This window comes from Oncorhynchus keta, chromosome 8 (genome assembly GCF_023373465.1).
Source record: "Oncorhynchus keta strain PuntledgeMale-10-30-2019 chromosome 8, Oket_V2, whole genome shotgun sequence".
NCBI lineage: Eukaryota > Metazoa > Chordata > Actinopteri > Salmoniformes > Salmonidae > Oncorhynchus > Oncorhynchus keta.
This window is the reverse complement of record NC_068428.1, coordinates 13587310-13612119: the sequence shown is the minus strand read 5'-3', so window position 1 is coordinate 13612119 and position 24810 is coordinate 13587310. Positions and strand designations below refer to the sequence as shown.

The window sequence follows — 24810 nt, the reverse complement described above, 5'->3', positions numbered from 1 at the left end:
TCAGGAGGGGGACATGTAAATTCATTGTGCAGGTATGTCTCGACTGTGCTGTGGTGAGGAGAGGGCAGTTAGGGACAGCTAGGCTGTACTGGCCAGTTACTGTTGTTTTGATGAGGTTTTGCCACCCTCATTGCCCCAGTACTAAAGATCTCAGGAAGAGCACTGTTCCAATTTCCCAGCAGGCTTCTATTCTGTGCTTTTCTGCCACGAGTGAGCTATTCAAAGTTGCTAGTTGAGTGTTAGTCAGGGTAATCTTTCTGCTGATAAATTGTGTGGTCTCGTATTCATCATCCTGTCATGAGGTAGTAAATATTTCTCCCTCGCCTCAACAGCTCAGTAGTTGTTAATGCTTTACGATAATCGTTAAGGAGATTTACGTAGAAGAGAAAAAAATACCCTCCCCTTTTCTGTGCGCTGTGATCAGGGGTGTCATGCATCCCAGAAATCCCAGTACATTAAGATGACTGCTGTGTGGCCTGCGTTTTTCAAACACCTGAAACCGATTTATCCTGCAATCTAAAGCCATAGAATTAAGCATGACGATATTATCAAAAATGTATGTTTTTCTGCATATCTTAGCATACCTCTTGAGCTGTCTGTATCCTCCTGACTTACTGTTGAAGCTCTTCATCAGAAGCACACTTTTTGTAAGTAGTTAACTGTCGTCTCCACGTTTAGCTGGAATTTAGACTGAAAAGGATTTGACAAATGTGATTGGCTGACTATGACATTGGCCTACGTCTCTACTTGCTCTGCACAGAATATCAGATCTCAACAACTATTGGAGAAGTGTTTAGCATCACCAGTAACACATCCTTATAGATATCTATATCTCAGAACCAGTCAAAGGGACACACCTACTCATTCCATGGTTTTTCTTTTTTTTCTTTTTTTTTTTCTACATTGTAGAATAATAGTGAAGACATCAACTATGAAATAACACATGGAATCATGTAGTAACCCCAAAAAGTGTTCAACAAATCAAGATATATTTTATGTCTTGATGACAGCTTGGTACACTCTTGGTATACTCTCAACCAGCTTCACCTGGAATGCTTTTCCAATAGTCTGGAAGGAGTTCCCACAAATGCTGAGCAATTGTTGGCTGCTTTTCCTTCACTTTGCGGTCCGACTCATCCCAAACCATATCAATTTGGTTGAGGTCGGGTGATTGTAGAGGCCAGGTCATCTGATGCAGCACTCCATCACTCTCCTTGGTCAAATAGCCCTTACACAACCTGGAGGTGTGTTGGGTCATTGTCCTGTTGAAAAACAATTGATATTCCTACTAAGCCCAAACTAGATGGGATGGCGTAACTCTGCAGATAAATAAAGCACCTGCATGCTTTACGGTGGGAACCACACATGCGGAGATCATCCATTCACCCACATCGTGTCTCACAAAGACACATGTCGGCTGGAACCAAAAATCTCCAATTTGGACTCTAGACCAAAGGGCAAATTTACAGTACCCTTCAAAACACCAGTCAATGTCAACAGTGAAGAGGCGACTCCGGGATGCTGGCCTTCTAGGCAGAGTTGCAAAGAAAAAGCCATATCAGACTGGCCAATAAAAAAATATTAGGACGGGCAAAAGAACACAGACACTGGACAGAGGATATATGTATGTATGTATGTCAAAAGTACCACGTCACTGCGAAAGAGGCAGGTTGGAATGTCTGACTGAAATACGGGGACAAATCAAGCTCTTTTGTAAATTAGTGGTGTTTTTTCATTTGTTGATAAAATGCAGGACATGATTGATTGGTTGCAGGACAAAGGGCCAACATGTGTGACTGTCCCGCACAATCCAGGACATGTGGTCACGCTAATTCCACACCGAGCTTCTCCATTTATATCCCACTAACAGTGACCCCAGAAGATAAGCCAAGTATCATCACTCAAAAAGATAAAAAAAAATGTAAATCTTTTTTTTAGGAATTACCATGATTTATTTCACCACATTTACAATACACTCCAGAGGAATTCCGTACCTTGTACAAAGTAAATAAATCTTCATGTTCTTCAGTCTTGGATGTTCTCCTTGTCTCTATAAGGCTCCGGTGAGATTAGAGTGAAGCCAGGCTTGTCTGGTATCGTGGCGTCATGGTTCACTCCCCTACACAGTACACAGGCCTAGCTGTGCCCGCCTTCCTGCCCAAGTGCAACTCCAGAGTGCCAAAGCTGAACACAGGGAAGCTTGACAGTTGGAAACATGATTAGCCTATCATAGCGTTTGATGTTGGGGAGTGGGGAGCAATAAGCGAAAGCCCTGCCGAAAGCCCTGCCAGGTCACTGGCCTTCATCTGTGTAATGGGTTTGGGCTCCCATCAGCTCTCTCTTTCTCACTCCCCTAAAGGAGTCGACTTCGTCTCATCTGTCCTGGGCTCTTTGTGTACCTCCGACTAAGTCTTTGGGCTACCCAAGAGTTAACGCTGTCGAAAAATAGGCAGGAGCGCGTCCTTGTGAGACTAAGGTGAAGGGAAAACCGGACAGCACTTAACCTCCATTCTATTGGTATAGTCACTTGATAATAAGATGGATGAGCTACGGTCATGGGTTTTATATTAATGGGATGTTCAAGCTGTAATATTCTCAGTTTTTCAGAAACATGGCTTTTGGACATGATGCCCCTCCCCCTTTTGCCATCAGAACAGACTCAATTAATCGGGTCATGGATTCTACAAGGTGTCGAAAGCATTCTACATTGACGCTGACCCATGTTGACTCCAATGCTTCCCACAGTTGTCAAGTTGGCTGGATGTCCTTTGGGTAGTGGACCATTCTTGAAACCACAGGAAAATTTGTGAAAAACCCAGCAGTGTTGCAGTTCTTGGCAAGCCTAGCACCTACCATACCCCGTTCAAAGGCTCTTCAATTTGTCTTGCCCATTCACCCTCTGAATGGCAAACATGCACAATACATGTCTCAATTGCCGTTAACCTGTCTCCTCCCCTTCATCTGCACTGATTTGGAGTGGATTTAACAAGTGACATCAATAAGAGAGAGCTTTTAGCTGGATTCACCTGGTCAGTCTGTCATGCAAAAAGCAGGTGTTTTGTATAGTCAGGCCACAACAGCAAGCTAGCACTTGATGAACTGTACAAGGCTATGAACCATGCAGCCAGAGGCTGCTTTTCTTGTGATTTTTATTCTGCTTCACTAAGACACACATGATGCCCAACTTCTATCAATAAGTCTCCTTCACCGCTAGGGCCGATAAAGACCATTCTTACTCAACCCACAAGCAAGCATACAAGCCCCCCGGCAAATCAGATCATGACTCCATACTTCTGCATCCTGTTTTACAAACAAAAGCTCCAACAGGAAGTACCTGTGAAGCACCATAGAAAAATTATCCACCATAGCAGAGGCTATCCTGTGAGACTTGTGTTGCTAGTGCTGACTGGAATATGTTCTTCGACTCCGCCGACAGCATCGGCGAGCTGACCACCGTCACCGGCTTCATAAGGAAATGCATCACCAATGTCATCCCCACAGTGAAGGATCACTGCTTCCCCAATCAAAAGCCCTGGATTAACACCGAGGTGCACGCTAAACTAAAGGACAAAGCTACCGCTCTCAGGGTAGACGTTGGCTGAGAACATGAACACGTACAAGAAGTCTCACTATCGGAACAAGGTGTAATCTAATCCTATTATACCGTCTCAGACACTCGACACATGTGGCTTTAAATTTTTTTTATGTCAACACTAATGGCCATGTGGTATTCCAGGGCGTATCCTCAGGGCATGTGCAAAAAGCAAACTGAACACAAGGGCGCTGTTTCAAACCCCACTGACATTCTGTATTCCGATGGTTAGCAATGCTAACAAGTTCATGTAAAATCCCATAGAGAATACGACCTAAATGCTAACAAGCACATTGCTAACATCTTCTACAGTTTCTGACCTAAACTATACCAGTAACTCAATTGCTGCACTCACAAAACAAATATTAGACCGCAAGGCTCTTGATCCAGGAGGGGATTTGCTTCAGTTTCCAAGTGAATGGGGCGGCAGGTAGCCTAGTGGTTATAGCGTTGGACTAGTAACCGAAAGGTTGCAAGATCGAATCCCCGAGATGACAAGGTAAACATCTGTCGTTTTGCCCCTGAACAAGGCAGTTAACCCACTGTTCCTATTCGTCATTGAAAATAAGAATTTGTTAACTGACTTGCCTAGTTAAATAAAGGTTAAAATAAAATGCTGAATTTTGGAAGAAGCTAACCACTTAGCTAGATAGCTAATCAGCTACTAAATTAGTAAAATAAATGTGCATTTGGTTTGCTAAACTGCAGAGCGTTTTAGACAATTAACTTAATAGTTATTAGGGGCCACAGTGGAGAGGGTCAAGAGCTTGACGTTCCTTCATGTCCACATCACTGAGGACTTAACATGGTCCTCGCACACCAACACAGTTGTGAAGGCACAGCAGTGACTCTTCTCCCACAGGAGGCTGAATAGGATCTTTATTATTATATTATTATTATTATTATTATTATTATTATTATTATTATTATTTATTATTATTATTATTATTATTATTATTATTACTGAATAGATTTGGCATGGCCCCTTAGATTGTTAGGAACTCTAACAACTGCACCATTTATACATTTTTTGCAAAAATAAAATACAGCTTTTTACATAAGTAGCGCCTGTATTTGGGGAGTTTCTCTCATTTTTCCCTGCAGATCCTCTCAAGCGCCGTCAGGTTGGATGGGGAGCATTTTTCAGGTCTCTCCAGATGTATATTTGTATTTTTTACCCCCGTACGGGCTCGAGAGCCATGCGCACTCTGAAACACAACCCAACCAAGCCGCACTGCTTAACACAGCGCACATCCAACCCGGAAGCCAGTCGCACCAATGTGTTGGAGGAAACACCTAGCGACCTGGTCAGTGTGCACTGCGCCTGCCCTGCCACAGGAGTTGCCAGTGTGCCGTGAGACAAGGATATCCCTAACGGCCAAACCCTCCCTCACCCGGACGACGCTAGGCCAATTGTGCATGGACCTCCCGGTTGCGGGAGACAGAGCCTGGGAGTCTCTGGTGGCACAGCTAGCACTGCGATGCAGTGCCTTAAACCACTGCGCCACCCGGGAGGCTCTCCAGAGATGTTTGAATGGGTTCAAGTCCGGGCTCTGGCTGGGCCACTCAAGGACATTCAGAGACTTGTCCTGAAGCCGCTCCTGTGCTTAGGGTCATTGTCCTGTTGGAAGGTGAACCTTCGCCCCCAGTCTGAGGTTCTGAACACTCAGGATGCACCTGAGCTCAATTTCAAGACTCCTAGCAAAAGGTCTGAATACTTATGTAAACAGGCATTTCTGTTTATTTTTCATACGTTTGAAAAAATGTCTAAACCTGTTTTTTTGTTTTGTCATAGGATACTGTGTAGATTGGGGGGGGGCATTTAATCCAGTTTAGAATAAGGCTGTAACGTAACAAGGTGGCGAAAATGAAGGAGTCTGAATACTTTCCTGACGGCACTGTGTATATTGCCATCAGTATTTATATATTCCTGCTACCAGCCTATCACGCCTACACTGACACTCATGCGCACACACACCCACCCACCACTTATACCGCTGCCATACTGTTTATTATTAATCCTGCTACCAGTCACTTTCTCCTAATCCCTGCCTCCATGTACACATCTTCCTAAATACTCCAGTATCCCTGCACATTGTACATTTTGGTACTGGCACTAATCCTGTGTATATAGCTTTTTTTTTGTTATTAACTCTTTTTTTAATTGAATACAGACGACCCTGTTGTGTAGGGCTTTTGCACTATAAGCATTCCACTACTTGTGCATGTGACAATTTAAGCTTGAACTTAAAAGAATGCCAGGTGTGTTTTATTATAGGCCTAAAGTCATAAAGCTTTTGGAGAGCCTAATGTTAGAGTAGCTGTAAAATAGTTTGGCGTCAGCTCAAAGTCCCAACCGGAGTTCAACCTGAAGAGAGTAGAGTAAACAGGGGTTCACCCATATAACGCTGATATTGTTTTGCCTAGCTATGGAACGAAAACAAAAATGGACACGGAGACGGTTGAGGTGATGCTGCTAACGATGTTTTCTCTAGATGTGAAATCGACCGGTTTTCAGGGATGAAACAGAAAAATGTTATTTCACTAGCTCTCCTAGTGAGATCAAACTGTGCTTCTCTGCAAATGATAGTTGCTATGACTGCCCCCTGGTGGTTTTGACTGGCAAGAGCGTGAAGGGTCTGACAAGCCAGTGGCCTGCTGGAATCCAGACCCATACTTGACCTGCTGGCCGTCGCCAGCATAAAATCAGTACGATGGACCCCAAACATGAACAATGAATCAGACGCAACTAAGATTGCATAACGCTGTGCAAATGTCTAATTCTCTGACACGGCATTCCATCTGTACAGGTCGACAGGAACGCCTCACTGAAAGTGATTTAGACTTTTTCTGATCATTTGTAAATGAGGAAGTAAATTAGGATTGCGCAGATGAGATGTACGTTTTTAGGCCTAATCCCAAACCTGTCCCTCCTGGCCATGCACAGTGTTCCTCCTCAGGTTAATCTGCCAGCTGTCCTGTGCGTTGCTGGACCGAGCTAGTTCTCCCAATCTGAGTGTTATACCTGGGACACAGTGTTGCTTTCCTCCCAGTTGAGATCCCACGGACCTGCTGGGGGAACAGGAAACCAGGTGGAGTGGGGCTTGGCCTTTCCTCCTCCTATTCCTCCTCTCCATTACTCCCTCCATCTCTGGGGGTCTCCAGCTCAGGTTCTCCAGGCCAACAGCAGGCGCTGTCTGAGAACGGACCACACAGGGTAAGTGATTTAAAAAATGTAATTCAAGAAAATAAAATTACACTGGTCAATGGTTCCATGTCTGCCTGTGGTGGAGGGAGGGATCTTATCAAGCATTGTTTTAGAGGAAACTCTGTCTCCTTCCTTATCCTGAGCTCAGCCATACAAAATACAGGCATTCCTATCCTTGTTTCAAAGTGGTGATTAACATTTACGAGCTATGGCTCTAGTGGGCCCTGGGGTTTAATTCAATACTTAATGCATCTGTCTTTTACATTTAATTTTTTTTTTTTTTTTACGGCTGCAACAAACTATAGCCTACCGGAGACGTGCACAAAAAGTGTTGGTATGGGCAGTTGGCACACATTTTCAAACGAACACGTGGACGAAAGCTCCTCAAATGTTTGATGATCAGTAAGCGGGTTAATGTTTGACAGCGCATTTGATCAGTCTCAAGTAAGCTTGACACTGCATTTAGGTGAAGGTTGCTGGGAGATGACGGGTATGAGTAGGTAAACACGCTGGCGGAAAGCGAAGCAGCACACAGTGGCTGCATGAGCACCGGTTTTTCTTGGCTTCCTGATCATGATAGTCAACGTCAGCCCATAGCCTGAGGGGCTGGAAAAGGGACACCAGCGAATGACCTTTAGTGACTGAGCACCTACAGTAGTGCTTTGGAAACGGGTACAGCAGGAGTCATCAGAAGCTTGACCATGTGCTGAACATAGTCCCTCTGCTCTGAACACCCCTATAGAGCAGGCAAATGTAATGCCTTCCAGCAGGGAAGGAGAGAGGAGAGGGAATGAGCGAGGCAAGTGCAGTGTAGTGTGTAGAGCAGACCTGGGTTCAAATAATATTGAAAGTCATTCAAATACTTTTTAAGCTTTTGCTTTAGTCTTCCTGCAGTGCAAGATAGACACGGTTCGCCCTTTTATAACTATGCTATTGGTTCCATTGCACCGGGCAAGCTCTATCGAGACCTCCATAATGAAGTGATTTTAAAATAGTATTTGAACCCAGGTCTGTGATTGTGTAGTGTACAGTGAGGCCCAGGTGTGGACTGGAGTAGTGGACTTTGGCCCTCCATGGGAGCTGGAGGATTAACCAACCAACCGCTCTAATTATTGGTGTAATTGCTAGGAGCTCTGGTAATGTCATGATTAGGGCTTTTCTCATTACTGCTGGGCTGGTCTGGCCTGGAGGTGGGTGTGTGGGTAGGAGGCAGTGCCAATGAAGCACCAGACAGGAGAGAATGGAGCCGCTGGCAGCCTATGCCGGGTGTTATAACATTTGTCAGTGTAACACCAAGGTGCTCAGGCCGAGCTGGACAATATTGGCCCTCCTCCAAATGGAGACTGGCTTCCTGTGAGATAAAATGGGCTGATCAGTTTAGTTCTGTAATGACATCTCTCCGATAGTTCTCTCTCAGACCGTGCTTGTCTGTGGGGACTGGGGATGACTTGTCTCTGGTCATTGTCAAACCCAAAGAGCCCTGTTTCCTTGGCAACAACTTTGACTGCTTTAATACTATTGGTTCGTGGTCATTATAATAATGAATCTGAGAGAAACTACAGATTTTTTTTCTTTCTGGACTGAATCATTGAGATTTTTTTCCCCCTTCAGATTCTGACATGACTTGAAGAGCCACATGTGTAATGTCTTTCCATGACGTCTGTGTCTTAGAGCAGTAAATACTCTTTTGTGGGCTGAACGTAAAGGGAGAGTGGTTTTAACAACTGCTGTAGTTGTTTCAGGATTGTGGCCGTTACACTCCAACTCCACTCGAGGCACGTTTAAAGTCAGGGCCTGCCTGGCCAGCTATGTTCAAAAACATGCTCAACATATGGAGCCTGGTGTGTTAAACCCATTAACCCCTACTCTAGTCTACTCTCCTCCTCCTCTCTTGGATACATCTCTGCTCCAGTCAGTCTCAGTCTACTCTTTGTCTCTCTGTGACACCAGAGGCTTTATGTTATACAGATACTGTAGAGTAACAAGAGCTTAGTCGTTCTACAGTTACAGTACACAATCTCTGAGTCAGTCTTCCTTCGAGTCGGAGGTGAATGGGTCTAAAATTAGTCCGACAGGCTGATCATAATGCGACGTGGCTGTGCTGGCTGGTGGTGTTGAGGCTGCATTGCTCTGGCGCTGTGCTCCATTTACTCCCCCCTGATGGAGCCCTGACTGGGGCTTATCCTGAGATGTCTGGGCTGCAGCATGGGCTGGGCTGGGCTGGGGATGTGTGAGCCCTGCAGGACGGGTCTGGACCTGGGCCAGTTTGTCAACATCAAGCAGCTTAGCCTCCCCAGATCAAACCCAGGAGCAGGGACAGAGGCCATGGTCCGGACCGACGGGTCGGCTAGAGTTACTTGGGGCAGCCAAGCCAAGCAGCTCCTCATAGGAGTTAGCCTACTTCTCTGACCATGCTCCCCAACCCCTGTGTAGTTGTAATAACATGAACAAAAAGATTTGGGTCTTATTTTTATTTTTTGTGTCGACAAAGCTGAAGTGTAATTGAGGGTGCGTTTTAGGCAGTTGTGTGCTACGTCACAACCTACTTCTGGGGTATTGTAATCTTTCTAGGGAAAGTAGAAACCAGCCCATTCTGTTGCCCAGTGAGCACCACCTGACACTGAAGTCCATATATGTTGAAATTTGGTCCGTCCGCCCTGGCGTTGATTTCAATATCCAGTCATCCACAGATGTCATTTTTTTTTGGGGGGGGGGGGTTGATTTCAACGTCCACAGACCTAGACGTATAATGGCTCTGAGCTGAGCTCCACATGAAGACCGATTTTACTGTTACCCCTTCACCCTCTAACCCCCGATCACTCTGTGCTAGGTTACACTTTATATCAGGTGAGTGGTAGTACAAGTCATACTGCACTGCATGGGAGACTAGTCTTGGGGATGGTGTGTCTTTTTATATAGCTTCAGATCTGTATGTCTTCCTTCCATTGAGGCATTGGATGTATGGCGGATTTACAGCATATCATTGGTGCTTCTGCCTTAAGCCATTTCGTCACGTGTTTGCACAACCATAGTCCGACTTGCAAACAGTTTGAGCACCGTATGTTCATAGATTTGGTATTCTATACCCTCCTATAAACTATTGGATTAGCATCGCTGCGGTTTGGATCCCTACAGTATGTACAGTTGAAGTCGGAAGTTTACATTACATACATATAGAGCCAGCAGCATACCACCCTGCATACCACTGCTGGCTTGCTTCTGAAGCTGGTCCTGGTCAGTCCCTGGATTGGAGACCAGGTGCTGCTGGAAGTGGTGTTGGAGCGCCAGTAGGAGGCACTCTTTCCTCTGGTCTAAAAAAATATCCCAATGCCCCATCTTGTGTCGGATGCCATCTTGCGGATGGGACGTTAAACGGGTGTCCTGACTCTCTGAGGTCATTAAAGATCCCATGGCACTTGTCGTAAGAGTAGGGGTGTTAACCCCGGTGTCCTGGCTAAATTCCCAATCTGGCCCTCAAACCATCACGGTCACCTAATAATCCCCAGTTTACAATTGGCTCATTCATCCCCCTCTCCCCTGTAACTATTCCCCAGGTCGTTGCTGTAAATGAGAATGTGTTCTCAGTCAACTTACCTGGTAAAATAAAATAAACAATACATACACTTAGTTTGGAATCATTAAATCGTTTTTCAACCACTCCACATATTTCAAGTTAACAAGCTGAAGTTTTGGCAAGTCGGTTGGGACATCAACTGTGTGCATGACACGTCATTTTTCCAACAATTTGTTTACAGACAGTGAATTATAAGTGAAATAATCACAATCCCAGTGGGTTAGACGTTTACATGCACTGAGTTGACTGTGCCTTTAAACAGCTCGGAAAATTCCAGAAAATTATGCTTAGAAGCTTCTGATAGGCTAATTGACATCATTGAGTCAATTGGAGGTATACCTGTAGATGTATTTCAAGACCTACCTTCAAAATCAGTGCCTCTTTGCTTGGCATCATGGGAAAATTAAAATAAATCAGCCAAGACCTCAGGAAAAGAAATTGTAGACCTCTACAAGTCTGGTTCATCCTTGGGAGCTATATCCAAATGCCTGAAGGTACCATGTTCATCTGTACAAACAATAGTACGCAAGTATAAACACCATGGGACCACGCAGCCATCATACTGCTCAGGAAGGAGACTCGTTCGGTCTCTTAGAGATGAACGTACTTTGCAAATCAATCCCAGAACAACAGCAAAGGACCATCTGAAGATGCTGGAGGAAACGGGTACAAAAGTATATATTTTTGTCCACAGTAAAACGAGTCATATATCAACATAAAAAAGCCAGACTACGGTTTGAAACTGCACATGGGGACAAAGATCGTACCTTTTAGAGAAATGTCCTCTGGTCTGATGAAACAAAAATAGAACTGTCTGGCCATAATGACCATCGTTATGTTTGGAGGAAAAAGGGGGAGGCTTGCAAGCCGAAGAACACCATCCCAACTGTGAAGCACGGTGGTGGTAGCATAATGTTGTGTGGGTACTTTGCACTTCATAGATGGCATCATGAGAAAGGAAAATTATGTGGATATATTGAAGGAACATCTCAAACCGTCAGTCAGGAAGTTCAAGCTTGGTCGCAAATGGGTCTTTCAAATGGACATTGACCCCAAGCATACTTCCAAAGGTGTGGCAAAATGGCTTAAGGACAACAAAGTCAAGGTATTGAAGTGGCCATCACAAAGCCCTGACCTTAATCCTATAGACAATTTGTGGGCAGAACTGAAAAAGCATATGTGAGCAAGGAGGCCTACAAACCTGACTCAGTTGCACCAGCTCAGGAATGGGACAAAATTCATCCAACTTATTGTGGGAAGCTTGTGGAAGACTACCTGAAATGTTTGACCCAAGTTAAACAATTTAAAGGCAATGCTACCAAATTCTAATTGAGTATATGTAAACTTCTGACCCACTGGGAATGTGATGAAAGAAATAAAAGCTGAAATAAATCATTCTCTTTACTATTATTCTGATGTGTATGTAAACTTCCGATTTCAACTGTAAGTGAGCTAAGCTTTACTCTCAGTGTAGGTAGGATGGCACACTATAATTGTTGTCAGTGTGTGTTACGGACCTGTGTTCAAATCTGTGTATTTGAGTATCTGGTATCTAAAATAATTTTGTATTTGAGTATTTCCAAACGCATTAAAATATTCAACTACTTGTCTTTTCAAATCAAAATATATCTCAATACATACTTTGAATGTTTTGAGAACGTAATTGAGATATTTTAAATAATATTTGAACCACGAGCCCGTGTCCACAAAGCATCTCAGACATGTCTTTTAAAACCTGTTTCAAGAACACAACAAAAGTCCCAGCTCAGAGTAGGTTTTAGAATGTTGTTAAGACAATGCCCTAACAAAATCTGAGCCAGGAGTAAAATAAACTCCTAAAAGTTTCTCGGCTCGTAATCACAACAGTTTGAGATACTGCAAAGGAAAGTTGGTGACGACGCTCATTGACATGGGTTATTCCCCATCATTTGCAGCAATCTGTGACCTCTCGTCGATAGCACGCTTCAGACAACCACGGTGAATGTGACTGTACATCAAATGTTGCAATGGTCAGGGACGGACTGGGACCAGAAATCGTCTCTGGCATTGCTATCAATCAATCAATCAATCAATCAAATTTTATTTATATAGCCCTTCGTACATCAGCTGATATCTCAAAGTGCTGTACATAAACCCAGCCTAAAACCCCAAACAGCAAGCAATGCCGTTGTAGAAGAACGGTGGCTAGGAAAAACTCCCTAGAAAGGCCAAAACCTAGGAAGAAACCTTGAGAGGAACCAGGCTATGTGTGGTGGCCAGTCCTCTTCTGGCTGTGCCGGGTGGAGATTATAACAGAACATGGCCAAGATGTTCAAATGTTAATAAATGACCAGCACGGTCAAATAATAGTAAGGCAGAACAGTTGAAACGGGAGCAGCAGCATGGCCAGGTGGACTGGGGACAGCAAGGAGCCATCATGTCAGGTAGTCCTGGGGCATGGTCCTAGGGCTCAGGTCCTCCGAGAGAGAGAAAGAAAGAAGGAGAGAATTAGAGAATGCACACTTAGATTCACACAGGACACCGAATAGGACAGGAGAAGTACTCCAGATATAACAAACTGACCCTAGCCCCCCGACACAAACTACTGCAGCATAAATACTGGAGGCTGAGACAGGAGGGGTCAGGAGACACTGTGGCCCCATCCGAGGACACCCCCGGACAGGGCCAAACAGGAAGGATATAACCCCACCCACTTTGCCAAAGCACAGCCCCCACACCACTAGAGGGATATCTTCAACCACCAACTTACCATCCTGAGACAAGGCTGAGTATAGCCCACAAAGATCTCCGCCACGGCAAAACCCAAGGGGGGCGCCAACCCAGACAGGATGACCACAAGTGAATCAACCCACTCAGGTGACGCACCCCCTGTAGGGACGGCATGAGAGAGCCCCAGTAAGCCAGTGACTCAGCCCCTGTAATAGGGTTAGAGGCAGAGAATCCCAGTGGAAAGAGGGGAACTGGCCAGGCAGAGACAGCAAGGGCGGTTCGTTGCTCCAGAGCCTTTCCGTTCACCTTCCCACTCCTGGGCCAGACTACACTCAATCATATGACCCACTGAAGAGATGAGTCTTCAGTAAAGACTTAAAGGTTGAGACCGAGTTTGCGTCTCTGACATGGGTAGGCAGACCGTTCCATAAAAATGGAGCTCTATAGGAGAAAGCCATGCCTCGAGCTGTTTGCTTAGAAATTCTAGGGACAATTAGGAGGCCTGCGTCTTGTGACCATAGCGTATGTGTAGGTATGTACGGCAGAACCATATCAGAGAGATAGGTAGGAGCAAGCCCATGTAATGCTTTGTAGGTTAGCAGTAAAACCTTGAAATCAGCCCATGCTTTGACAGGAAGCCAGTGTAGAGAGGCTAGCACTGGAGTAATATGATAAAATTTTTTGGTTCTAGTCAGGATTCTAGCAGCCGTATTTAGCACTAACTGAAGTTTATTTAGTGCTTTATCCGGGTAGCCGGAAAGTAGAGCATTGCAGTAGTCTAACCTAGAAGTGACAAAAGCATGGATTAATTTTTCTGCATCATTTTTGGACAAAGTTTCTGATTTTTGCAATATTACGTAGATGGAAAAAAGCTGTCCTCGAAATGGTCTTGATATGTTCTTCAAAAGAGAGATCAGGGTCCAGAGTAACGCCGAGGTCCTTCACAGTTTTATTTGAGACGACTGTACAACCATTAAGATTAATTGTCAGATTCAACAGAAGATCTCTTTGTTTCTTGGGACCTAGAACAAGCATCTCTGTTTTGTCCGAGTTTAATAGTAGAAAGTTTGCAGCCATCCACTTCCTTATGTCTGAAACACATGCTTCTAGCGAGGGCAATTTTGGGGCTTCACCATGTTTCATTGAAATGTACAGCTGTGTGTCATCCGCATAGCAGTGAAAGTTAACATTATGTTTTCGAATAACATCCAAGAGGTAAAATGTATAGTGAAAACAATAGTGGTCCTAAAACAGAATCTTGAGGAACACCGAAATTTACAGTTGATTTGTCAGAGGACAAACCATTCACAGAGACAAACTGATATCTTTCCGACAGATAAGATCTAAACCAGGCCAGAACATGTCCGTGTAGACCAATTTGGGTTTCCAATCTCTCCAAAAGAATGTGGTGATCGATGGTATCAAAAGCAGCACTAAGGTCTAGGAGCACGAGGACAGATGCAGAGCCTCGGTCCGATGCCATTAAAATGTCATTTACCACCTTCACAAGTGCCGTCTCAGTGCTATGATGGGGTCTAAAACCAGACTGAAGCATTTCGTATACATTGTTTGTCTTCAGGAAGGCAGTGAGTTGCTGCGCAACAGCCTTTTCTAAAAATTTTGAGAGGAATGGAAGATTCGATATAGGCCGATTTAGTTTTTTATATTTTCTGGGTCAAGGTTTGGCTTTTTCAAGAGAGGCTTTATTACTGCCACTTTTAGTGAGTTTGGTACACATCCAGTGGATAGAGAGCCGTTTATTATGTTCAACATAGGAGGGCCAAGCACAGGAAGCCGCTCTTTCAGTAGTTTAGTTGGAATAGGGTCCAGTATGCAGCTTGACGGTTTAGAGGCCATGATTATTTTCATCATTGTGTCAAGAGATATAGTACTAAAACACTTGAGCGTCTCTCTTGATCCTAGGTCCTGGCAGAGTTGTGCAGACTCAGGACAACTGAGGTTTGGAGGAATATGCAGGTTTAAAGAGGAGTCCGTAATTTGCTTTCTAATAATCATAATCTTTTCCTCAAAGAAGTTCATGAATTTATCACTGCTAAAGTGAAAGTCATCCTCTCTTGGGGAATGCTGCTTTTTAGTTAGCTTTGCGACAGTATCAAAAAGGAATTTCGGATTGTTCTTATTTTCCTCAATTAAGTTAGAAAAATAGGATGATCGAGCAGCAGTAAGGGCTCTTCGGTACTGCACCGTACCGTCTTTCCAAGCTAGTCGGAAGAGTTCCAGTTTGGTGTGGCACCATTTCAGTTCCAATTTTCTGGAAGCCTGCTTCAGAGCTCGGGTATTTTCTGTGTACCAGGGAGCTAGTTTCTTATGAGAAATGTTTTTAGATTTTAGGGGTGCAACTGCATCTAGGGTATTGCGCAAGGTTAAATCGAGATCCTCAGTTAGGTGGTTAACTGATTTTTGTCCTCTGGCGTCCTTGGGTAGGCAGAGGGAGTCTGGAAGGGCATCAAGGAATCTTTGTGTTGTCTGTGAATTTATAGCACGACTTTTGATGGTCCTTGGTTGGGGTCTGAGCAGATTATTTGTTGCAATTGCAAACGTAATAAAATGGTGGTCCGATAGTCCAGGATTATGAGGAAAAACATTAAGATCGACAACATTTATTCCATGGGACAAAACTAGGTCCAGCGTATGACTGTGACAGTGAGTGGGTCCAGAGACATGTTGGACAAAACCCACTGAGTCGATGATGGCTCCGAAAGCCTTTTTGGAGTGGGTCTGTGGACTTTTCCATGTAAATATTAAAGTCACCAAAGATTAGAATATTATCTGCTATGACTACAAGGTCCGATAGGAATTCAGGGAACTCAGTGAGAAACGCTGTATATGGCCCAGGAGGCCTGTAAACAGTAGCTATAAAAAGTGATTGAGTCGGCTGCATAGATTTCATGACTAGAAGCTCAAAAGACGAAAACGTCATTTTTTTTTTGTAAATTGAAATTTGCTATCGTAAATGTTAGCAACTCCTCTGCCTTTGCGGGATGCACGGGGGATATGGTCACTAGTGTAGCCAGGAGGTGAGGCCTCATTTAAAACAGTAAATTCATCAGGCTTAAGCCATATCATACCAGCTAATTTGTTGCCTCGAGGGGAAATGGTGATCATTTTCCGCAAATCTCCCAATTTAGACAGGCCCAGCCCTTCTGGCATTTGGCAGAATTTCCCAATGGCCAGTCCATCCCTGGTAAAACGTTTATCATTTTTGCCTGACATGATCACTTTGCCTACTCTTAATTATAGCCTAATATGTTGGCATGCGGCTTTTGTATTTCTTTTTAACCAATTCTGATGCTTGTTAAAAGTCTAATTTTGATCATATTACATATCAACACACGTCACTCCCCGTTTAACAACTCCAAATCACTTTGGTACAGTAGGCATCAAGTCACTTGCCTTTATTGCATACTGTACAACGTTTGAAAGGTATCATTTTCATCTAACACAATCAAAGAAACAAAATATGTTTATCAGCCTAGTGGTTTAAAGTATTCAGGCATATCGTTGTCAAAATTGCAAGAGACACTGTTGCATGTAAGTCTAGATTATTCATATATATATGCCATTTAGCAGACGCTTTTATCCAAAGCGACTTACAGTCATGTGTGCATACATTCTACGTATGGGTGGCCCCGGGAATTGAACCCACTACCCTGGCGTTGCAAGCGCCATGCTCTACCAACTGAGCTACAGAAGGACCATGTTTTGATCATGAAGAAATATCAAAAAATTATTTGAACAACTCTAATGCAATTGCATGTGTGGCAGGAACCACTGACTCGCTGCATTTTTCTGTTATCAAGACACCTGCTGGTAACTGGTTAGGACCGCTCCACGAGGGTGTCCGAAATATGTAAACTAAGTGGGACTATTATGGGGCTTCATGCATAGCTTTTATTCTTACTCATACGGTTAGGAGTAAAGGATCTCTATTCTCAGCACTTACGACCTAGAGTCCTATAGGTGTGGTTGAGGTCTCTTCTCCAGCTCTGGGTTGTTTGGTGTCGGGGGAAGCCTGTCCTGGCCTGTACTGAAAAGAGCGCTCATGCCATGGCTACCTAGCTAGTTTCCATGTTGCTAGGCCTAGAATATATTATGAGTGGCTTTTTGTTTGACGAATCAAGAGAATTCATCTGTGGTGATATTGGATTCTCTGCTTTGCCATTAGTAGTTACTTTCCGTTGACTTCGGTTAATAAGTAGCCAAACCCTCAGCTAATGGTCTAAAATGTGAGTTTTTTTTGTGTATTTGCTCAATTCAGGTCCTAGCCACTCTCTTCCATTAACTAGAACCGTTTTGCGTCCTGTTAAGAGACTGTGTGCAGATAGCTACTCTTAATGTTGCTGCTTACTGCCAGGCAAGAGCCTAGAGGGTGGACAGACTCGCCATGTGAAAAGGACACACATTTCGTCCTGTTTTCATCCTGGGCTCAGTCAGTGAATAACAGCACTTGCGTAAGCAGAATAACTGCCATACTAGCAAAATCTATAAAAACATTTTTTTTTTTAAATGCTGCTCAGAACTGCTACTCGGAGTCATTAAATTAAATTGCATAATAATCACATGGAAATGATTTAGATGCTATAAATGTATTTGAGCAAGAGTGTTCATTGACCTCCACTGAAAAGTCCAATGTGCCCTCCTTAGTTGCACAGTGCAGACTTGCAAGAGGGAGATGCAAGCCCAGGGTAACTGAGTGTGAGGGGATTGTTTCTTGGCGTGGGGTAAGGTAGGTCTGGTCTGGTTGCTGCTGGGTTCACTGGGTTCACCATCCACAGTCTCCGAGCACAGCAGAGGGAGGGGGAGAGGGGGGCTAGGAAGTGAACAGAGACTTAGACCAGCTCTGACCAGTGTCTGTCTGTCTGTCTGTCTGTCAGTGACTGCACGGTTGGGGCCTCCGGCTCTAGCAGGATGTCACCTGGAAAAGAGAGCATCATCCTGATATTACATTTTCAATTTGGAATTCTTCCCTTCGTCTGAAGTGTAAATGCTTTTTTTAAATGGGGAAAGCCCACAGATGAAAACGGGACAGCAATTTCCTGTTGTCTTTTGTGGCATTCTTCTTCATTTTTGTTCAGTTCAGTCCATGTAGTACAGAATGTAGGCTAAAGTGGTATGATGTCCGAGAAAATGTGAGACCGACTCCATAGAATGTCTAGGAGTTTGTTCAGTTGGGACCTCAGTACTTCCCTTTGAATGTGGCCCTTAGCCTGTTTTTTTTGACCGCACCTAGCCCACGTCAGTATGGTTTTACATTTTAATCAGGATGTTTACTTCCGCAGTGAATATAAACAACTAGAGGGGATTCCAGGATATTAAGCAATAGTGTTCAATTTTCTATGCAGTGTGACAGTACAGTGAAAGGCTTTTCTTGCAAGCTCTATCCCCAACAATGCAGTAATCAATAACAATGTAATACATTTACATTACATTTACATTTAAGTCATTTAGCAGACGCTCTTATCCAGAGCGACTTACAAATTGGTGCAAACACCTATGACAACCAGTGGAACAGCCACTTGCATCTAAATCTTGTTGGGGGGGTGAGAAGGATTACTTACCCTTACTTACCCTATCCTAGGTATTCCTTGAAGAGGTGGGGTTTCAGGTGTCTCCGGAAGGTGGTGATTGACTCCGCTGTCCTGGCGTCGTGAGGGAGTTTGTTCCACCATTGGGGGCCAGAGCAGCGAACAGTTTTGACTGGGCTGAGCGGGAACTGTACTTCCTCAGTGGTAGGGAGGCGAGCAGGCCAGAGGTGGATGAACGCAGTGCCCTTGTTTGGGTGTAGGGCCTGATCAGAGCCTGGAGGTACTGAGGTGCCGTTCCCCTCACAGCTCCGTAGGCGAGCACCATGGTCTTGTAGCGGATGCGAGCTTCAACTGGAAGCCAGTGGAGAGAGCGGAGGAGCGGGGTGACGTGAGAGAACTTGGGAAGGTTGAACACCAGACGGGCTGCGGCGTTCTGGATGAGTTGTAGGGGTTTAATGGCACAGGCAGGGAGCCCAGCCAACAGCGAGTTGCAGTAATCAAGACGGGAGATGACAAGTGCCTGGATTAGGACCTGCGCCGCTTCCTGTGTGAGGCAGGGTCGTACTCTGCGGATGTTGTAGAGCATGAACCTACAGGAACGGGACACCGCCTTGATGTTAGTTGAGAACGTCAGGGTGTTGTCCAGGATCACGCCAAGGTTCTTAGCGCTCTGGGAGGAGGACACAATGGAGTTGTCAACCGTGATGGCGAGATCATGGAACGGGCAGTCCTTCCCGGGAGGAAGAGGAGCTCCGTCTTGCTGAGGTTCAGCTTGAGGTGGTGATCCGTCATCCACACTGATATGTCTGCCAGACATGCAGAGATGCGATTCGCCACCTGGTCATCAGAAGGGGGAAAGGAGAAGATTAATTGTGTGTCGTCTGCATAGCAATGATAGGAGAGACCATGTGAGGTTATGACAGAGCCAAGTGACTTGGTGTATAGCGAGAATAAGAGAGGGCCTAGAACAGAGCCCTGGGGACACCAGTGGTGAGAGCGCGTGGTGAGGAGACAGATTCTCGCCACGCCACCTGGTAGGAGCGACCTGTCAGGTAGGACGCAATCCAAGCGTGGGCCGCGCCGGAGATGCCCAACTCGGAGAGGGTGGAGAGGAGGATCTGATGGTTCACAGTATCGAAGGCAGCCGATAGGTCTAGAAGGATGAGAGCAGAGGAGAGAGAGTTAGCTTTAGCAGTGCGGAGCGCCTCCGTGATACAGAGAAGAGCAGTCTCAGTTGAATGACTAGTCTTGAAACCTGACTGATTTGGATCAAGAAGGTCATTCTGAGAGAGATAGCGGTAGAGCTGGCCAAGGACGGCACGCTCAAGAGTTTTGGAGAGAAAAGAGAGAAGGGATACTGGTCTGTAGTTGTTGACATCGGAGGGATCGAGTGTAGGTTTTTTCAGAAGGGGTGCAACTCTCGCTCTCTTGAAGACGGGAGGGACGTAGCCAGCGGTCAGGGATGAGTTGATGAGCGAGGTGAGGTAAGGGAGAAGGTCTCCGGAAATGGTCTGGAGAAGAGAGGAGGGGATAGGGTCAAGCGGGCAGGTTGTTGGGCGGCCGGCCGTCACAAGACGCGAGATTTCATCTGGAGAGAGAGGGGAGAAAGAGGTCAGAGCATAGGGTAGGGCAGTGTGAGCAGAACCAGCGGTGTCGTTTGACTTAGCAAACGAGGATCGGATGTCATCGACCTTCTTTTCAAAATGGTTGACGAAGTCATCTGCAGAGAGGGAGGAGGGGGGGGGAGGATTCAGGAGGGAGGAGAAGGTGGCAAAGAGCTTCCTAGGGTTAGAGGCAGATGCTTGGAATTTAGAATGGTAGAAAGTGGCTTTAGCAGCAGAGACAGAGGAGGAAAATGTAGAGAGGAGGGAGTGAAAGGATGCCAGGTCCGCAGGGAGGCGAGTTTTCCTCCATTTCCGCTCGGCTGCCCGGAGCCCTGTACTAAAAATAACAAGGTAGAACAAAATAAATGACATGAAGAACATGATTAAGTAAGAATACTATATACAGGGTCTGTTCCAGTACCATTATTTACAATGTGCAGGGATACTGGATTGATATAGGTAGCTCTGTATATAGGGTAATCAGGATCTATGACAGATGTAAATTGTCCGGTGGTGATTTTTCTGAATTGTTCAGCAGTCTAATGGCTTGGACGTAGAAGCTGTTGAGGAGCCTTTTGGTACTAGACTTGGCGCTCTGGTACCGCTTGCTACTGAGCGTTATCACACAGTCATCCAGAACAGCTGGTGCTCTTGTGCATGCTTCAGTGTTGCTTGCCTCGAAACAAGCATAAAAGGCATTTAGCTCGTCTGGTAGGCTCGTGTCACTGATCAACACACGTCTGGGTTTCCCTTTGTAGTCCGTAATAGTTTTCAAGCCCTGCCACATCCGACAAGCGTCAGTGCCGGTGTAGTAGGATTCAATCTTAATCCTGTATTGACGCTTTGCTTGTTTGATGGTTCGTCTGAGGGCATAGCAGGATTTCTTATACGCGTCCAGATTAGTCTTCCGCACCTTAAAAGCGGCAGCTCTTGCCTTTAGCGCGATGCGGATGTTGCCTGTAATCCATGGCTTCTGGTTGGGATATGTACGTACAGTCACTGGGGACGACGTCATCGATGCACTTATTGATGAAGCCGATGACTGAGGTGGTGTACTCCTCAATGCTTTTGGATGAATCTCGGAACATATTCCAGTCTGTGCTAGCAAAACAGTCCTGTGGTGTAGCATCCGTGTCATCTGACCACTTCCGTATTGAGCAAGTCACTGGTACTTCCTGCTTTAGTTTTTACTTGTAAGCAGGAATCAGGAATATATAATTATGGTCAGATTTGCCAAATGGAGGGTGGGGGAGGGCTTTGTTTGCATCTCTGTGTGTGGGTTAAAGGTGGTCTAGGATTTATTTATTTTTTTCCTGGTTGCACAATTTCCTTGGTTGCACAATTTGGTAAAACTGATTTAAGTTTGCCTGCATTAAAGTCCGGCCACTAGGAGCGCCACTTCTGGGTGAGCATTTTCTTCTTTGCTTATGTTTTTATAGCGTTGGTTGAGAGCAGTCTTAGTGCCAAGCTTCGCTTTGTGGTGGTAAATGGACAGCTACGAATAATACAGAGTGCGGTTGACAGCTTATCGTAAGGGTACTCTACTTCAGGAGAACAATACCTCGAGACTTCTTTAATATCAGACATTTTGTACCAGCTGTTATTGACAAAAATACACACACCCCCACTGCCGGTGGGTGGAAAATCCCACCAGCTCTATATTGTCCGTTTCTTCGTTCAGCCATGTCTCGGTGAAACATAAAATGTTGCAGTTTTTAATGTCCCGTTGGTAGGATAATCTTAATATTAGGTCATACATTTTATTTTCTAACCATTAGCAATAATGTTGGCAAGAAGAATGGAAGGCATTGGGAGTTCACTCGCTCGCCTCCGGAATCTCAGAAGGATCCCCAATCTACGTCCCCTTTTCTGGCGTCTTTTCTTCACGCAAAAGGCGTGGATCTGGGCCTGTTCCGGTGAAAGCAGGATATCTTTCTCGTCGGACTCGTTAAAGGAAAAGGTTTCTTCCAGTCTGCGATGAGTAATCGCTTTTCTGATGTCCAGAAGTTATTTTCGGTCATAACATACGGTAGCAGCAACATTATGTACATTAAGTTATGCAAAAAAAAAAAAAAATGCACAATTTGGTTGGGAGAATGTAAAATGTCAGCCATGGTCTTCGGCGCCATCTTGGTTCAGCAGCGTATATGATTGCACATGAGTGGGTGTGTGTAGAGCCAGTGTAAATATGTGCATATTATGTGTGTGTGAGCAGATACTGGAGTTGAGTGTTTTGTGTTAGTCTCAATGTGTTGGGGCCCTGTGAGTGTGCATAGAGACAGTGCAAGAATAAAATACAAAGGTCAACTAAGTCCGTGGAGCTATTTAGTTAGCAATTCAGCAGTCTTATGGCATGCGGGTAGAAGCTGTTCAGGGGCCTTGTGGTGTCAGACTTGCTGTGAAAATTCTATAGCTTGGGTGGTTGGTGTTTTTTTTTAAATGATTTTCCGGGCCTTCCTCTCACACTGCCTGATATTGAGGTCCTGGAAGGCAGGGAGCTCGGCCTGAGTGATGTAATAATAGCCTAGTAGCCAAACAGGCTATGCTATGTAATGCAGCTTAAAGTACTGACTGTTCCTACCTGCTTTTAGTATGTAAGTCTCTGGAATAAACCCACTGAAGGTCGCCATGCAACTCCGGTCACTCTATAAGATGACATTTCCAGATGAACATTTGGCAGAGGGGTAGATCGAATAGCGGAGATGACTACAAATGCCTGGTTTGCCGTATTGTACATTGCTCTTCCTTATTCTTTTTTTTGTATCTACGTTAGCACAGCATACATGATCCCAATGTTTGTTTCAAGACGACAGCAAACTGAAAAAGATTGCGCTGATTTATCGGTGCATTGAACAATGTTGCGCTCTGTAGTTTAAAAAACTCGGTGGATAGTGCTAAAACGATGACGTCATCTTTATGCACATCCTGCAAATATTGGTTTTTATCACAAACTTAACGATTATTAACCCCACTACTGAGTCTTGAGTCAGTAAATGTGACAGAACCAATGTCATGGCCTTATGTTTCCATCCCTAGGGTTGGCTCTAGCACTAACTGTTTACTAGCCTGGGGCCTCATTTATCAACCGGTGAGTACATGTATTACTAAATTCGGGCCTACATGGATATTCTACGATTTGCGTGCGCCACAAATGATTGGGATTTAATTGTCGCACTCAACATAAATCAGAGCCATATTATATTTGTGCGGTCGTGAACAAGCACTGCAACCCCGCCTGGGAAAACGTCCTCCATTCACCTTTTTATGGAAACACAAACTTGCTCATTTTCTGTATGATTTAGAGATGTAACTGGGCCATGATAGTTCCTAAAAGAAAGCGCAATGGCAAATCTGATCACATTTCTGTCGAGGCGGAGTGTTGCAGTGACTTTTCCAAATGAAAAAATGCATGCCGCCTAGCGAGTGCCTACGCTGGCCACGCGTTCTGCAAGATCGACTGTCCTTTCAAACAATTTAAGAGTAAACACCACAGCCCACACTTCTATGCAAAAAGATTACCTTTTAAATATTTTGTTAATCAGAACATGATTGTGTTTCTATCTGCCTTGGTATAGGCTCTGAAATGAAATAGTCCAGGCTATGATGCCGCGCTCCTTATATCGCACAGCAATACTGTAGCCTACGCTTCCTGTCAAGGCTACTGGTCTATTTACTTTCGATCATGTTTGGCTGTTGAATGAGCGATTTTGATAAATGGTAGATTTGAGATTTGCGTGGAGATGCACACACTTTCCGGTCAAGTTCAACATTTTATAAATACCAACCTTGCAGGAAAACTGGCACATGCAAGGTTTTAGAGTATTTTTGTGTGATAAATGAGGCCCCTGGTCCCATATTGGTTTGTGCCGTCTTCTCAGCTCGTATTGTTGTCGCGTTGGTTTACGCTGTTTTGCTAATCTGGTACCAGGCTCAGATCTCCTTAGCAGCGGTTTCCTCTTGACATTGTTATGTTATATGTTCCTCCGTTATAACTGTAGACTGCCACATCTGTTGGTAGTTACCCTCCATGCTTAGGACAATGTCATTTGAGTTCAAGTGTATTTACATTTTTACAGGGACAGTGCGCATTAATCAACGTTTCAGTAAAAGTGACGGTTTTAACCAGCCGGCTAATTTTAAACCACAGTCCCTGGGCAGGTTATTTAAAAACAATTACAATAACAATACAGACAAACAACGAGCAGTGAGCACATGCAGAGCAACATAGGACAAGCAACACGTAGACTTGTTTTTGATAGCTCGGAAAGATTTGTGTATATTCTTCACGTTCACTGATGTGGGGCCTAGTCTTATTTATGGCGTTATCAACACCGGTGATTTTGCACTGTGACGGATTGTCATCACAAATTTGATCTATTTGTACAATCTGGAATAATATAATTAGCCTAGCAGGCAGCCTGCAGAGAGGAGGGATTCCTCAAATGGAAAAGAAGGGGAGTATAAATTGAAGCATGACCAAGGCTCTTCCCCCTGGGTGGAATGGAAAAGAGAAATCCGAGACCTTTCAACTTGGAATCCGTAATGGTGAAACAGCCACGTCTGTTTGCGATATTACA

The 24810-nt window shown here is 44.7% G+C and overlaps 1 protein-coding gene across 5 annotated transcripts in view; it reads left to right on the top strand.

Moving 5' to 3' along the window:
- Positions 1-24810, top strand: part of slc16a10 (solute carrier family 16 member 10) — a 61409-nt gene that overhangs the window by 7004 nt on the left and 29595 nt on the right. The window contains exon 1 of one of the 5 annotated variants that reach the window (XM_052523495.1): positions 21431-21763. The exons of 1 other annotated variant lie outside the window; for it this stretch is intronic. Coding sequence is in view for 2 of the 4 variants with exons in the window: in XM_052523493.1 (XP_052379453.1) it covers positions 22017-22193 (177 nt within the window). In the remaining 2 variants the exon portion in view is untranslated. Of the gene's footprint in view, positions 1-21430; positions 22263-23198; positions 23322-24810 lie in introns of those variants that run through there. 3 more of the 5 variants (XM_052523493.1, XM_052523494.1, XM_052523496.1) reach the window with 3 other exon arrangements.